Genomic DNA, 15397 nt, shown 5'->3' with positions numbered 1-15397 from the left:
TATTTAAAAGAGAAAAGTCAAAAATTTCCGCTTAAAAAAAAGAAAAAAAAAAGATGAAATGTGTTTTGCTTCCAGACGTGGACGCAAACGTAATACCCAAACGTAAAAGCAACGTCACTTATCTAAGGAATATAATAATATTCCTTGTTAGACGATCTAAGCTACAGTCCTTTCCTTTACCCCAAAAAAAGACTTAAAGCTACCGTAGTCTGGTATGTTTAAAATAATTTTTAAATTTAAATAGTACGGTGGAGTTTTTTTCAATGAAAAAGTTGTTGGAATTTGTGAGATATATAAACAATACACGGTATATTATTCGGTATATCATTCGGGGAGAAAAGTCAAAAGTTCGGCTTTTTGAAAAAAGAAAAGAAAACAAACACAGTACCCAAACGTAAAAGCAACGCCAATTATCTGAGGAATATAATAATATTTCTTGTTACAAGAACTAAGCTACAGTCCTTTCCTTTCCAAAAAAAAGATCTAAGCTACGGTAGCATCCGTCATAACCACACTTCCACACCCGAGATAAGTTTGACGTGGCAGGGGCGGAGGTGGCGTTCAGTGTAGCTACGTTATATGGCTAATCACTCGATCTGAACCGGTAAATATTTTTTCTTCATATATTCAGATTTCATATTTTGGGAGTAAACTGTTAGGGAAGGAGAGAAGAGAAGAGAGATCAGGGGAAACTGAGTTTATAAACCAATATCTGATTTGGGGAAAATTTGTTGGTTGGACTTAATTTTTTTTGTTTAGTTTTGCTATTGAGAATTTTTGTTATTGTTGTGCTACTGTTTCTGGCTCTGCATATTTTGTTTTAGATTTTAGATCTATAATTTTTTTATGACCTTTAAAAAGAAAAAAAAAATGATATAAATAGTGAGCCAGATATAAATCATTAAGAATTTTTTGTTACTTGCATGGTTATTAAAATTGGAACAAACATGGTTTCTTAGGTATACTATTTATGGCTGAATGGTTTTAAAAATCGAACTGGTCAAAGAATCGGAAAAAGGACCGGACCTAGAACATGGTTATTAGAGGGAGAGACAAAAAGAGAGATAAATGGAAGAGAAAAGAAAGAAACAAATTTTGTAAAATTATTTGATTATGTAGCTTATATTATTTGATTGAGTTTTTATGTAAAAATTAAAATTGAAATGTTGAGGGCATTGTTAAGGGTTAGTAAAATAAATAAAATAATATTTACAGATGTAAAATAGATTTATTTTTTTTCAACATCCTCCGATGTGAATTACCATCAGATCTATTCAAAATTTGAAATTCTTTTTATTTTCCTAGTTTTCTTTCCTCCACAGTCCAGACTCAAAGAGACATCTCATCATTCTCTCTCTAAACAAGTTCTTCCTCAACATCTAATTCCAGTCAAACTGCTTAAAGCATAGATTTCTCATATTATCTCTTTTATTTACTTTTACCAACAGATGAGATTTTCTCCCCTCTCATTTTAGTAAAGATCTATAAGAAGTTTGTCTAGTTTGGTTGGTTTTAGTTTTAGTTTTAGTTATTTTTTTTATTTTTTTTCAGTTACTAGAACCGGTTTAACTGCACCAGTTTCCGGTTTTCTGGTTATCCCGGTGGTTTCCGGCTTTTCTTACTTTTTATCTAATTTCCGGTTTTTTAATGATATTCTTTACCAGAGAACAGGAGAGTTTCTGTGATAGCGTAGAGCGAGAACAGCGGGTAAAAAACGTTTAGTGACAAATGAGAGCTGGTAGGACCCAAAAAAAAGTGAGAGGGAGACCTGCCATGACAAAAGAAAAAACAAGAGAAGAATAAAATGAAATAATGGAAGTGAGAGGGAGAATCTGCAATGACAAAAAGAAAAAACAAGAGAAGAATAAAATGAAATAATGAATTAGAAAAATAAAAAAAAATAAAGCAAATACTTTTTTTTTTGGGGAAATGTTAACAGTAAATATTTATTATATGGTCTATTTAATAAAGAATTGGTATAAATTGGGGGGACCACTACCATTGTTTAATTTTATGTATTAGACTTTAGTGGTTGACAGCTTATCCCAACCAACCCCAATTGCGATATGATAGGGCAAAAGATTATCATTAGTGTGGGGCATGGGATTCTTTGAAAAGAATTGATTTCCATTGCTTGGTTGAAACAAGAGAAAATAAAAAGGAGGAGATGCAGTGATTCAATTTATGTGGGCCACCATGTTGGTTTCAGCCCAGATTGGTCGGAGATGTGGTGAAGATCAGATATATTTGATTTTTATACTGTCAAATGACTTGACTAATATCATTCCCATTAAAGATGCTAAAAGGGATATGTACTAAATTTTAGCATCAAAACACCAAAAAAGCTACTCCATCAAAACTTTCAAATAGTAAAATTTTTGGCATACTGCTATAGTGAGCTTGTATTATTGTAGCTTAAATTGTAAATATAAATAAATAAATAGTTTTTTATTCTCACAACTCTCTCTTTGTTTTCAGTTCTCTCCTCTTTCTTCTCTCTCTTCCAATGGATGTGATCCGGCGATGGTTCTGGTCCTACAATGGTTCCAGTTCGGCAATGGTGGTCTAATAGTCATGGGTCCGATGTGGTCTGATGGTCCATTGTGGTTTGATGGTCTCCCTTTGTTCTCTGTTCTTTGTTCTCTCTTCGTGGGTCTACGTGGATTGAAGGAGTCGTGGGTCAGAGTGTGGGTTTTTGGTTTGGAGAGTGGATCAAAGCAGTTGTGAGCATGGATCGAAGGGTGGATCGAAGCATGGGTCTGATTGTTCGTGGGTCGGAGCGTGGGTCTGATTGTTCGTGGGTTATCCTCCGTCAGGTTCCACTCCTTTAATCGAAGATTTCTCTCTCTCTTCACTCCGATAATCGCTACCTCCTTGTTGGATCCAATGGCACTGGTTCGTTCTATTGTTTCTTCTTTCATACTCTGTTTTTTCGTTAATACTACTCTTTGTTTTGGTTTCACAAAAAATGGAGGGAAAGAAAAATCAAAATTGGTAATTGAGATATTAATGTATTGATTTTTGGGTTCAATTATAATGGGGTTCGTTCAATTTTTGTTCTCTTTCACATTCAGAGTTTCCTTGAATCTCTGTTTACTTGCCGAGAAAATGGAGGAAAGGAAAATATATAGTGCTTTTGTTCTATCTATAGTGCTTTTCACCTTCAGAATTGTTTTGTGGTTGCCACAGTGGTGCTGTTACTTGTGGTGGTGGTGGTTGTGGTGGGTTGTGGTTGCTACAATGGTGGTTATGGCAAGTGGAACGGTGGTGGAGGAGGGGGTTGGCCGGTTGCTAGATTTTTGTGTAGTTGTTTTATTATTATTTTAATGAATAGTTTATATTATTTAAATGAAATGGTAAAAAAAATAGAAGTTTTGATGTTTGATATATCTTAAAGTGGTATGGTATAATAAATAAAGTAGGTTTTTGAAGTGTTAAATGCTAAAATTTTTAGAATCCTTAATAAGAATGCTCTAATATATTTTTAACAAGCCTTTTTCTCTCCCCATTTTACAAGCCTCTCTCTACCCCTTACAAACCAGATGGAGGAAAGATGGAAATCACATCTTTTCTTCTTCTTTTTTTTATTCTGTTTGTTTTGAAATAAAATATTTTCAAATTGAAATATTTTTTGGTGTTTTGTATGACTAAGTAAAATTTTTTAACAAACTATAAAAATTGATGGCTCTGCCATTGAAGTCAATGGTGCTAGAGGTCTAGTGATCGGACTGTCGGAACCAACAGTTAGAGTGGTGGTTTTGGTGACCAAATTTCTGACGATTATTATCGAAGCGGTGAATTTGGTAATCGGACCACTGACACCGGTTGCTAATGCAACGTTTCTGGCCGTCAAACTACCAGCACCAATTGCTGGTAAGACATCTTTGACCACCTAACCACCAACATAGGTCACTGGAGTAGAGTCTCCAGACACTAGACCGTCAAAACAATGTTTTTTACCACTGGACCATTGACCTAGCCATTAGATGAGAGAGAGGAAGCTATTGTGTGTTTTTGGAAAATGTTTTATCGATTTTTCAAAAGTAAAACATTTTACAACATTTTATAAAGAATTTTACGGTTAATGGGAAATATTTTACAAGTTTGATTATATTTTATTTGCAAATAAACACCTGAAAATTAGAAAACATTTTTCGGAATGTATTTTACTTCAAAATAAACAAAGTGTTTATTTTTTACTAGTTTGGGTTGCACGTGCAAGGCGCGTGTTAGCCAGTACAAAGATTAGCATTTAAGGTTAAAATTAGAATTTATTTATAACACAAACCAAAATATAGTTATTTCATTGTTGAAGTGCCTAGAAATTGGATCATTAAATGAGATATTAATTCAACCATATAAGAAAGAAGTACAAAGATTATAATAGGACACATAATACATCACAAACCAACATTATGCTATATTTTAAATACATATAAGGGCTAATTACAACTTATCCACTTGTGGTTTGTCCTGAATTTAAGTTATCTATTTATGATTTGAAATTTGGCATTTTACCCACTTGAAACTATGCTCCGTTAGATTTCAATTACTCACCTCTTCATCTTTAGTTAAAAAACACATTTTAATACAAAAACATAACATAAAACAAATCAAAAGGTTAGGGTTTAAAGAAAAATTTTCACACTATATCATCTTACCCAAATATCATATGGGTTGTGATGTAAAACAGATCGACATGACCTTTCCGGACTCTCATGCGCGCCTGAAATCATCGCGCAAGGCACTAGTAGAAATCATGGGCCTTGGAGTCAGAATCACTTAATAGGTTGAAGTGGAATAACCTTCAAAGCAATAGTCATCACTTTGCCAAAAGGTACCCCCTAAAAATAGCAAATTCCTTCATTTAGGCCCCAAAAACTGTAATTTTTCCGTTTATAGTAATTTTTGTTTCCTTAGTAATTTTTTGCTCAAAAGTCGGAATAAAGTCTCACTTATTTTAGGACGACCCTTAAGGTCAATAGTTTATGATTCTACATTTAACTCAATTTTTTCATTTTTGGTAAATTTTGGTATTTTGACACCTAATCGAATAATTCATGCGAATTAGGGTTTCAGAACTTTTTCTCAGTATTTATATGTTTTGTAGTCGTCAGATGCAAATTAGACTATTATCAATAAACATAAACTTTTGTCAAATTCTTTCTTTGGTGGGTTTCAATTTATTTCCTCATAAATTCAAGGAAACCTTTTGTAGATTTGAGATTTACTACCAGAAGCTAATAATTTAGTTTCTATCCATCAAAGAGAGCTTTGAGTGCTTTCTTCAAGCTTCTGCGACATTAAGTTGGATCTTGTCTACAATTTTGGCTCAAGATATTGATTGATTTCTTCATTATTATCTATGAAGGTGATGTGAGAAATGTAGAGGTAAGGTGTTACCCCTTGTTATCCAATGTACTCAAATTTCCAAATCCTAAGATGAGAAGATGGGTAAGAGTTGTGGACATTAAAATTAAATACTCCTCTAGAAAGGACTCCACACCCCCAGCAATCAAGATCACTATTTCCGAATCCTAATCGTAATCAAAATCAGCCAAAAGTGTAGACAGTATATTGACTTCTTCATTGTATCATCTTGTCCCTAGTGCCTTGTCATGTCTTCATTGAAGTTCAAGTTCTCTCTCTCTCTCTCTCTCTCAAAAACCCAGCCAAGATTCGTGCTATGTTTTCAATTTTATTTATATTTTTTGGTTTTTCTTTTAGGCTAACACCAGAAGTATGCTTCATTTTGATGGGTTTGTCACAAAAGGCTTAGTGTTTTCTATTAGAACGTTTTTTGAGAGAAGTGTTGATATTTAATTTGTATCTGTTTGAAGTGCTGATATTTAAACCCTAGTTTTTAATTTGTTTATGTTATTTATTTATTTTTTTTTTATGTTTAAATGTGTTTTTTAAGCAGAAAATTGAGAGGTGTGTTACGAAAGCCTAACGAAGCATAGATCAAATGTGTAAAATGCCAAATTTCAAATCACCGGTAGATAACTTAAATTCGGACCAAACCACAAATGGATAAGTTGTAATTTGCCTATAAATATGCTTTGAAAAGCAGTAATCATAATGTTAAATAGATACATCATAATGTTAGTTTTTTTTTTTGTTTTTTTGAGAGGCATCATAATGTCAGTATTGGTTTGTCTTGCTTTATATACCTCGTTGATCCTTTAATATAGTTCCAAAAATAGTCCCTTCTATTTTACAAAACTTCATGTTCATTGATTTTCTTCAGGTGGATCATGAGCGAAGACCATGTTCAACTTAAAAACACTCATGAAGGAAAGAAGATATGATAAAGATATATTCCCGTTTAGTAATGTGTTGTTGATCACTCGTTTTTGTTAAGGTATATCCCGTTGATTATGAATATCATTTATTGCTGTTACTGTGTTGTCTTTACTGAACGGGTATGTGCTGTTACCTTAAATTATTTGCTGACATACCCGTTTATCAATCGCACATATAAGGTTGCTCAGGACCCAGTCTCTTTCCTTTTTGTTGGTCTCTGTCCTGCCACTGCATCGATCTTCATTTTCATGTTGTTTTCACAGCATTCACGCTTAGTACAGATAAAAAAGTTTTCCCCTTTCTTAAGAGGAATTGTATCATCCCCACTGTTATATTCGAAAGCAGCTTCTGGTGCTTGGCATGTTTCATAAGCAGGTTTGTCTACAACCACCACATTGTAATTCGTTTGGTTGAATACAAACTCTGTAACATAGAAACACGGAGAAAATTTTCTTACTAGAGTATTCCTGACAAAACCAATTTAGTTTATGTACAGAAATTATGTGACTAATCTAATTTGATGCAGTGTTGTTAAAAGCGCTGAGCGCACTTAAGCGCAAAGGCCTCCTAGAGCCTAGGCGCAAAGCGCAAGCGCGCCTGATCGATGTGAAGCGCACATTTAAAAAAAAAAAATTTAATAAATTAAAAAAAAAATTATTAATGATCAATACAACAATCAAGTGATCAATTAATCATATAAATTACAATAAAACATTTTATATAATTTATATGACATTTACATAATTCTATTGTGCTTTACAAAATATATGCAATCATGATATTTGATGGTCATAATTACAAAACATGGTTGAATCAAAATAGAAGTATAGAACCAAAAAGGCAAAGGCTAAAAAGTACTAGAATGTTAAGTAATGTTATCTTTGCCTAACAAAATATCTTTGCCTAACAAAATCAATGCAAATATGCAATGAAATCCTAATCTACATAATCATCATCATCCTCATCAAGCAAGGGACCATCATTTTCATCACAAGATTTGTAGCCCTCATCATTTTCCTCATCCTCTTCATCTCCATCATGAGGAGCATGATGTGAACTAGAACTTGAACCTGTAGCTTGTCCTAATGGTCCCATTCTTGATCTGAAGTTGAATCTTTCTTCTTCAACTCCAAAAGCTCTAGTAACATTGCCCCATGTCAAAATATCATCATTAAACACAAGATCATCTTCAGCAAATTCTTCTACTTCATCCTCTTCTACTCTTCCAATCAACCACTCATTGCTATCATCTACATCTTTCAAGGAGATTGGATCAATTGTGTCACGCAAATTATATCTTCGCTTCAAGGCTCTATTGTACTTGATATATACCAAATCATTCATCCGGGATTGTGCTAACCTATTTCTTTTCTTGCTATGCACCTACACAATTCATATAGCCATATATTAATATGCATAGATGATGATATCATGATAATTAAATCATGAAATAAATTTCACAATTAAGTCCCTAACTTTTTAGTCACTCACATGTTCAAACATACTCCAATTCCGCTCGCACCCTGATGAACTACAAGTTAGGCTAAGAACTTTTACAGCAAATTGCTGTAAACTTAGAGTTGAAGCTCCATAAGCAGACCACCAATCAGCTGTTAAGGAAAATAAAAAATGGTCTTAACTCTTAAGTCTTAACCCTTAACTCAAACTTTATAAGAACTAAATAATTTTTCCATTTAATAAAATAGGCAAACTAACAAGTAACAACTAACAAAAGGCAAAAGCTAACAAAGCAAATACCTGGTGCCTTTTTCTTTCTTTGCCTCTTAGCCATTTCCAACCCAAAGAGACCCTCTTCTCTCTTATATGATGTCAACTCTTCAAGAATCTTATCTTGTTGATTAATGTTTGGAACCAACCTTTGTATGCATTTGTATAGACCAGCCATCACCTCTTCATCTCGCTCAATTTCAGAGCGATTATCATAAAAAAATTCTGGATTCAAGAAATAGCCAGCCGCATGCAAAGGCCGGTGGAGTTGACAATCCCACCTTCGATCTATTATTTCAAAGATTTCTTTGTATCTTTCTTCCCTTCCATTAAAAGATTTTTCAATTGCTTCTTTAGCTCGATCCATAGCCTCATAAATGTATCCCATGGCAGGCCTTTTCTCTCCATCAACCAATCGAAGCACACGAACAATAGGACCTGACACTTTAAGACTATAGACAACAGTGTTCCAAAATGTAGCCATTAGAATTGTTTGAGCCACCCTTTTTCTCGTTAGCTCCTTTGCCCACTTACTACGGGTCCAATCCTCTAAAGTAAACATCTTTCTCAAGCTTTCCTTTTGCTTATGTATACTTGATAATGTGAGAAAGGATGTAGCAAATCGAGTTTTAGCGGGCCTAAGTAAGTTCCTTTGCCCTGTAAACTGTCTCATCATGTTTATGAGACCAGTACGATTATATATATACCCAGTAAGCTCAATTGCCCTTTTTATTGTTCTCATGATTGTAGGAAGCTTTGCAATGTCTTCCAACATCAAATCCAAACAATGGGCAGCACATGGGGTCCAATACAAATGAGGTCTTTTTGCCTCCAATAATCGTCCTAATAATGTAAAAATATAAGTATGACAATTAGTAACAATTAAGAAAAAAATAAAAATAAAATATGAATACTATTTTCTAATTTCATGAGATTAAGATATATAGTTCTATATATAACTTCTTACTTGCCATCACATAACTTGAGTCATTATCAGTTATAACTTGTACAACTTTGTCTTCTCCAATTTTCTCCACCATGTTATCAAGTAGTTGAAACATCTTTTCTCCGGTCTTCATATATAAAGACGCATCAATACACTCGATAAACATGCTTCCCTTAGAGCAATTTACCAAAAAATTTATCAAAGATCTATGACTTTTATCTTTCCATCCATCAGACATAATAGAACATCCAGTTCTTGCCCATTCTTCTTTATGGCTCTTCATTATATTATTGGTGTGGACCACTTCCTTTTTCAATAAAGGAACTCTCACTTCATGGTAACTTGGGGACTTCATACCAATTCCATATCGTCCAATGGATTGAATTGCAGCATTGAAACTATCATAATTAACAGCATTGAATGGAATTGCTGCTTCATACATCAACCTTGCTATATCAACACAAGCCTTTTCTCTTAACTCTTTCTTGTAAGCATCATTAATTGTTGTTTGAACCCCCTTTCCACTCTTTCCCATTTGTGCTAATTTAGGAGGAGAGACAAATGCATCCATAGGACCTACATGCCTTGGCTTCTTTTTACTAGTGCCACTGCCACCTACATTTTGCACTCGTTTTCCACGACCATCAACTTCAGCAACCTCATCCTCCTCTTCATCAAAAGCCATATCATCAAATTCAGCCATCAAATTTACTTGCTCTTTTTCTGTTTTTTTTCTCAGCATATATTGATTAACTTCTTCCTTCACATGTTCAGGGCACTTTTGACAGCCAACAATAGCTCTATAACCTCCAACCAAGTGTTGCTTAAGTCTATAAGCCCCTCCTTTTGCAACTTTCCCACAGAAATTGCAAGTTAAATCATTTTTATTGTTTTGATTAGCTAGATACGCATACTTCCATGCAATATCTTTTCTTGAATTTGAATCTCCAGTAGCCATAATGCATTAATGCCCTATAACTAATTACTAACATTAGTTAATAATTTAATCACTTAATAAATTTAAGAAAAATTCAATATGAGTCTAAGTGCTATGTTGACATATATTAAAGTAAGTTACCAAACAATTAACATATAAATAATTTCATACATTCATACATTTTTTTTTTCATGAATGACCCAACTAAGAAAGAGAGGAGCTTCGGGTTTCATTAATGAGGGAAAAAAATGGAACAAGTTTAAGGAAAAAAAAAGAAGAAACAGAGAAGCTGTGTGACTGGGTCGTGGGTTTCAAAATGAGGACACAGAGAGAATGGAACAGGTTTAAGAAAAGAAAAAAAAAAACAAAAGAAGAAAGAGGAGTTGTGACTGTGTAGTGGGTTTCAGAATGAGGGGAAAAAAAAAGAGAGAAAGAGGAAGAGAAGAAGATTGAGGTCTGGGTTTCAAAAAGAGTAAAAAAAAAGAAAGGTTTAAAAAGGAAGAATATAAAAGAGAGAGAGAGAGACGTACCTTTGAATCTTTGAGCTTGATACCGAGAGAGCACTGTGATTGGGAGGGAGCAGTGGGGTTGGCAGTGGGGTTGGGAGTGTCTGATTTGTTTGTTTGTGTTTGTTTGAGCGTGGGGTTGGGAGTGTCTGAATCTGATGTGTTTGTTTGTGTGTTTGAGACTTTGATTGGTTGTGGTTAAAAGTTAAAAAATATCTGAAGAGATAGGCTTAGGTGTATGGTAGCACACCATACTATTAGTTTTTATATATTAGATCAATGGCTTATATAAAAAATATTTAGATCTAATGGCTAAGAATCAAATCAGGACTTTTTTAAAAAAAATATACGAAAAGCTCAAAAAAAGGAGCTTTGCGCTTAATAAAAAAGCTCAAAAAAGCACGCTTAAAGCGCGCTTTTGAGAGGGAGCTTCGCTTTAGAGGAAAAAAGCCCCAAGGGCTCTGCGCTTTGCGCTTAAGTGCACTTTAAGCGCACTTTTAACAACACTGATTTGATGTGTTTCTAGATTGGTGTGATTGCATTAACAGTTGGAATATGGATATAAGTATAATCAAGCAATGAGTAGAGATAATAAGACTCACCGAGTGAATCACCATCATAGAAGGTCGTTCCATTAGGGAACCAACTATCATTGTTTTCTTTGGTCCAACCAACAAGAAAAGTTTCTGTCTCTGCCAAAGTGGTCTCAGGGTAAAGTATCGAAGCCAATAGAAATGGTAAAACAAAAATAGCTAAAATAGCTACTTCCTTCTCCATTTGGCTAATAAAATTTCTGCAACAAATAGAGCAACATTAGGGATAGAGAAGAATCATACTAAAGTCAGTATCAATTTTATTACAAAAAGTCAAAATTACTAAGCTTAGAAAAAATCTGAGTCAGAGAAATGACAAGTCTAGGTTTACATGCTCACATGTTTGCTTCCATGCTTCTTACCCCATCTGTGCTTAGACCTACATGCTTAGATGTACATTCACATGCTCACATGCTTGTTTCCTTGCTTATATGTGCTTTATGCCATCTTCCTTATGTTTGTGCGCTCTATGCCATATTTGTGTGCCTAGACCTAATCTATGTTTGTCATGCCATGTGCTATTGTAGCCCTTTCGTCGCTTTATCTTTCTTTCTTGTGTTTTTTGCCTAATGGTTCGGACTCGATCTAGACCCTATGGTCTTTGTCATCGTCCATACACCGAGGTCCACATCAAAGGGTTTGGATCACCCTACCTTCATGTCTATGCTTACTTGCTTCCATGCTTTATGCTTGTGTTAGCCTCTCTTATTTTAGGCTTTGCCATGTTTGGCGCCCTCCGCGGGCTTGATCTTGTTTGGTTACACTTGACGCCCATGAGGCCTCGTTCGGATGTAACCACTTGGGATACGTCTCCGGATGCCGGGTCGCTCTATGCATACCCTTTCCTTGCTTGCCATGCCTATTATGCTTATCTACTTTATGTCGTTTCATAAACTCTTTGCATCCTTTCCTTCCATCGCTTGTCTATTGGTTTTTCGTCTTTGCCTTTGCATGTACACCCATGGAGCGAGGCACAGAGCTAGGGCACGGTCTCCCAAATACAAGCAAAAAGGGTGTGAGCGCAAGTATGTGGATATGGGTCAAGCGGCTAAGTCAGTAGGTTTAAGAGTTTAGCCTTTCCTTTTGGTTATGTACTCTTTTAAACCTCCTTTCTTCCTCCTCCCTTTCTCCCCTAGAGGTTTTGTACCATTCGTCCTCATCTCTAGATTATGACAACCCCTGTTTATTTTCTTGCACTTATATTTTGGACTATGCTCTAGGGATGTAGGCATTTACTTTCCTACTCTGTGTGCTTGCATTATGCATGATATACGCCAAAATCATATTTTTACTACCAATTTTCAAAAATTAAGGTTTTATCAAAACAAAAGACTGTCCATGGATAGACGTTGTGGGATGCTTAACACCTTCCCTACATGTAACCAACTTCCAGACCTAAGATTCAAGATTTTCTTGTCATTCACATTAGATTAGGAAAAATGCCATTCTTCTTAACCTAGGATCGGTAATAAAATCAACTAGAAACAGGTGACCAATCACACCTTAGAAAAACCCAATGATTGGTGGCAACTCCACTCACCTTTGGTAACCCTCTAAAATTTTGCCCAAATTCCTACCATAATGCCAAAGGTAGACCTACCTTCCTCCACCGAGAGAAAGAGCACCTGAAGCTCTATGCGAAACACGTGCACCACCATCATGCTTGTGTTTCCAATGGTCGAACGAGAGCCTGCGACGTCTAGGTATTTCTTAGTGTTTCCAATGGAGATGTCTAGGTTCAAAATCCCCCATCCCCTAACTATGAAATCATCACAAAAAAAAGGTAATAAACTAGGTAAATTATCTAGTTTCCACAATTATAGGCTTCGGCCTGATTTGTGTTTGCAGAACCTTTATGGCAGGTGCACACATTGATAATCATCAAGTAATATGCCACAAAATGAGGAAAAAAGGCAGGTGCACACATTGATAATCCTAAGGCTATATAAAACTATATATATGAAACCATATATTGCATGAGCTAATTCAGTACAGTAATGAAAAACTTGGAATGTCTTTAATAATTGTGACTAACCTTATTCCAATGAGTTTCCTGAAATGAGCTTCTCAAGGGCACGGATCATGTACTTGCAGAAATTAAACTGCGGGTTTCCTCCGCAATGAGTCTATAGAAAAGAAAGATATTAAAAGTCAGAAATATTATCTAGTGAAGTAAAAAGTAATGGGGTTTTGAAAAAAAAAAAAGAACAATAAAGTGAATACATGTAGAACTGTATATGGTAAATTGAATAATTGTCGTATAGCATACAAAGAAGCGCCACAAATGAAGCTCTACCAATCAATCACCACTGTCCATAACTGCACTATAATGACTAAATTGCAAGCGGCCAATGCATGCATGTGCAACAAACCAAATTTTTTTACAGCAATTAGATTATACTTTATGGTGCAGTTTGAGGAAAGTAGCCCATTGTATGCATGGATGAGGTCATGGTCAATCTCCATTGAAAAGATCTACAGTTTATATAAGGATAGTTATGGTGTATATGCGTAGATATGTATTGTCACTCTTTAGATCTAAAATGGAGACTTTGGCCTACAAATAGAAATGAATAATAAGCTTATTCTGTTTACCCGAGCAAACAATCTTGACGGGCAATGGTTAATCAAAATGATTTTGTAGTTAATAGAAAACATTTTGAAGTTCAACCAAATTTTACAATGAAACAAAAACTAGTAAAATGCTGAAATTATTTTCCTTATAACATTTTACAGTAAAACAACAGCACATAATACTTGTTGGCTAAGCATGAAAGTAGATGTTTAGATTCTATTTTCATTTCTCAAAAGATTGAACATAAAACGGCCTTTATTATACAAAATAATTCAAGGATAACGCCTTTCAGCATTGATGAATGACAAGGGAACTAAGAAAAAGAAAGGAAGAGAATAACCTAAATTGATGATGAAGATTTGAGTCATTTGACCACTAAAAAACTAAAATTGATAAGAGTAGAAGCGTAAGCACGACAGGACAGTGTTACAAACATGATCCTTACAGGACAGAAAATGTAAAGAAATTTTAGCATCTTGGGAAAATGGAAATGGCAATTACAAAATTAGTAATAGCCTCTGAAATTCCAATCCTCTTAATGTGAAATGCATGTTGGCCTAAAACTTGTTTAATTAAGGTAGTCGAAACTAAAAATAAGTTTAAAGACTAGAAGGACAAATGTGATAAGCGTGTACTTATGAAGCCAAACTTAATACATCAACTAGGACGCAGATACCAAATCACAGACAAACATAAAAAGAGGTGGTGGGAGAATATTAAAGAAATGACAGAAAAAGATACAAATGGCAGTCTCCAATTAGTAGTGACTGAGGTGTGGTTGAGTTCAGCTGAAGTGTCGCGTACAGTTGAAGTTTAGAAATATAATAATCTAAGAAAAAGAAGAGAAAAAGTTATGAAGTTCTGATTAAGGTCTCTTCTAAATAAGGTAACTAATTAGCCTACTTCACAAAGAGTAAAAGAGATCTACATTGCATTTATAGACTTAAAATATAAGATTATTCAAATCATAGAGATAACAAGCATCCATTAAAAGATTTAGCGACTCATTGAAAAGAAATTCCTAAATGATATTTTTTTATGAGATACAATTTCAAAAGTCAGGTTATTAGCAGGGAAGCGTTGTGAAAATTTCAATCATTGGTACAAACATGTGATGTATTCATATAGTTCAGTGAAATTTCCATAAACAAGCATATCACTAGCGCAAAGGTTGAAATGTGAACTCCAATGCCATGAGCTTTCAGCGTTAATACAAGCACAGCGACATTCTAGAGCAAGATATCTGGCTCTGGAATGAAGCATCCATAATATATATATATATATATATATATATCTCTCGACACATTTAAGGATTCAATCACAAGATTACAGCAGTCTAAAAGTAGCAAAACCAGGTTTAAAAACATAGGTAGCGGTCAAATATCAATCATTGATAGAGCCTAAAAAATTAAAACGGTCCAACACAAAAACATACACAAAAACCTGCCATACACAAAAACATATTCCAACACATACTGATACAAATTATACTCAATTAGGAAATCGGTCCAACAATGACAAAGCCAATACAATGAGAAAACCCCAGATTTAATTTATTAACTAAATAAAATAAATAAATGAAAGCAAAGAGTAAAAGATATAGTTCACAGATGCCAAAAATCAAATTGCTGAAAAATGCCAGAAACAAAAAACGTTAGACAGATCATAGTTCACAGATGGACTTGGACGGTTGGACTCAAAGTGAGAGAGAATCTTTAAAATGGCAAGGTGAGAGATGGACAGTGGAGACATGGAGTTATCGGCGGAGTGGCTGGCGGCAGCGAGGCGGTGAGCCGGTGACTGGTG

General features: G+C 34.7%; 2 protein-coding genes and 1 long non-coding RNA gene across 4 annotated transcripts; 1 reads left to right on the top strand and 2 right to left on the bottom strand.

The window, feature by feature from the left end:
• The first annotated feature begins 331 nt into the window (after nucleotides 1-331).
• On the top strand, nucleotides 332-6417 carry LOC115966012. 2 transcript variants are annotated; one of them, XR_004086254.1, is made up of 4 exons: nucleotides 332-604; nucleotides 2479-2895; nucleotides 4694-4837; nucleotides 6251-6417. It is a non-coding gene; the product is annotated as an uncharacterized LOC115966012 (long non-coding RNA). The 2 variants fall into 2 exon arrangements; XR_004086253.1 differs by lacking the exon at nucleotides 4694-4837 and having other exon boundaries at nucleotides 338-604.
• LOC115966011 (basic blue protein-like) lies at nucleotides 6195-12299 on the bottom strand. Its single transcript, XM_031085343.1, has 2 exons — nucleotides 11026-12299; nucleotides 6195-6729 (listed from the first exon to the last, which is right to left on the bottom strand). The coding sequence occupies exons 1-2, from the start codon at nucleotides 11198-11200 to the stop codon at nucleotides 6491-6493; spliced, it is 414 nt and encodes a 137-aa protein (XP_030941203.1). The 5' UTR covers nucleotides 11201-12299; the 3' UTR covers nucleotides 6195-6490.
• Nucleotides 6835-10926, bottom strand: LOC115966010. The gene is made up of 4 exons (XM_031085342.1): nucleotides 9002-10926; nucleotides 8065-8877; nucleotides 7798-7916; nucleotides 6835-7689 (listed from the first exon to the last, which is right to left on the bottom strand). The coding sequence occupies exons 1-4, from the start codon at nucleotides 9936-9938 to the stop codon at nucleotides 7243-7245; spliced, it is 2316 nt and encodes a 771-aa protein (XP_030941202.1). The 5' UTR covers nucleotides 9939-10926; the 3' UTR covers nucleotides 6835-7242.
• Nucleotides 12300-15397: the final 3098 nt, after the last annotated feature.

The sequence above is a fragment of the Quercus lobata genome, chromosome 10 (genome assembly GCF_001633185.2).
Source record: "Quercus lobata isolate SW786 chromosome 10, ValleyOak3.0 Primary Assembly, whole genome shotgun sequence".
Lineage (NCBI taxonomy): Eukaryota > Viridiplantae > Streptophyta > Magnoliopsida > Fagales > Fagaceae > Quercus > Quercus lobata.
This window is presented reverse-complemented; position numbering and strand designations above follow the sequence as displayed.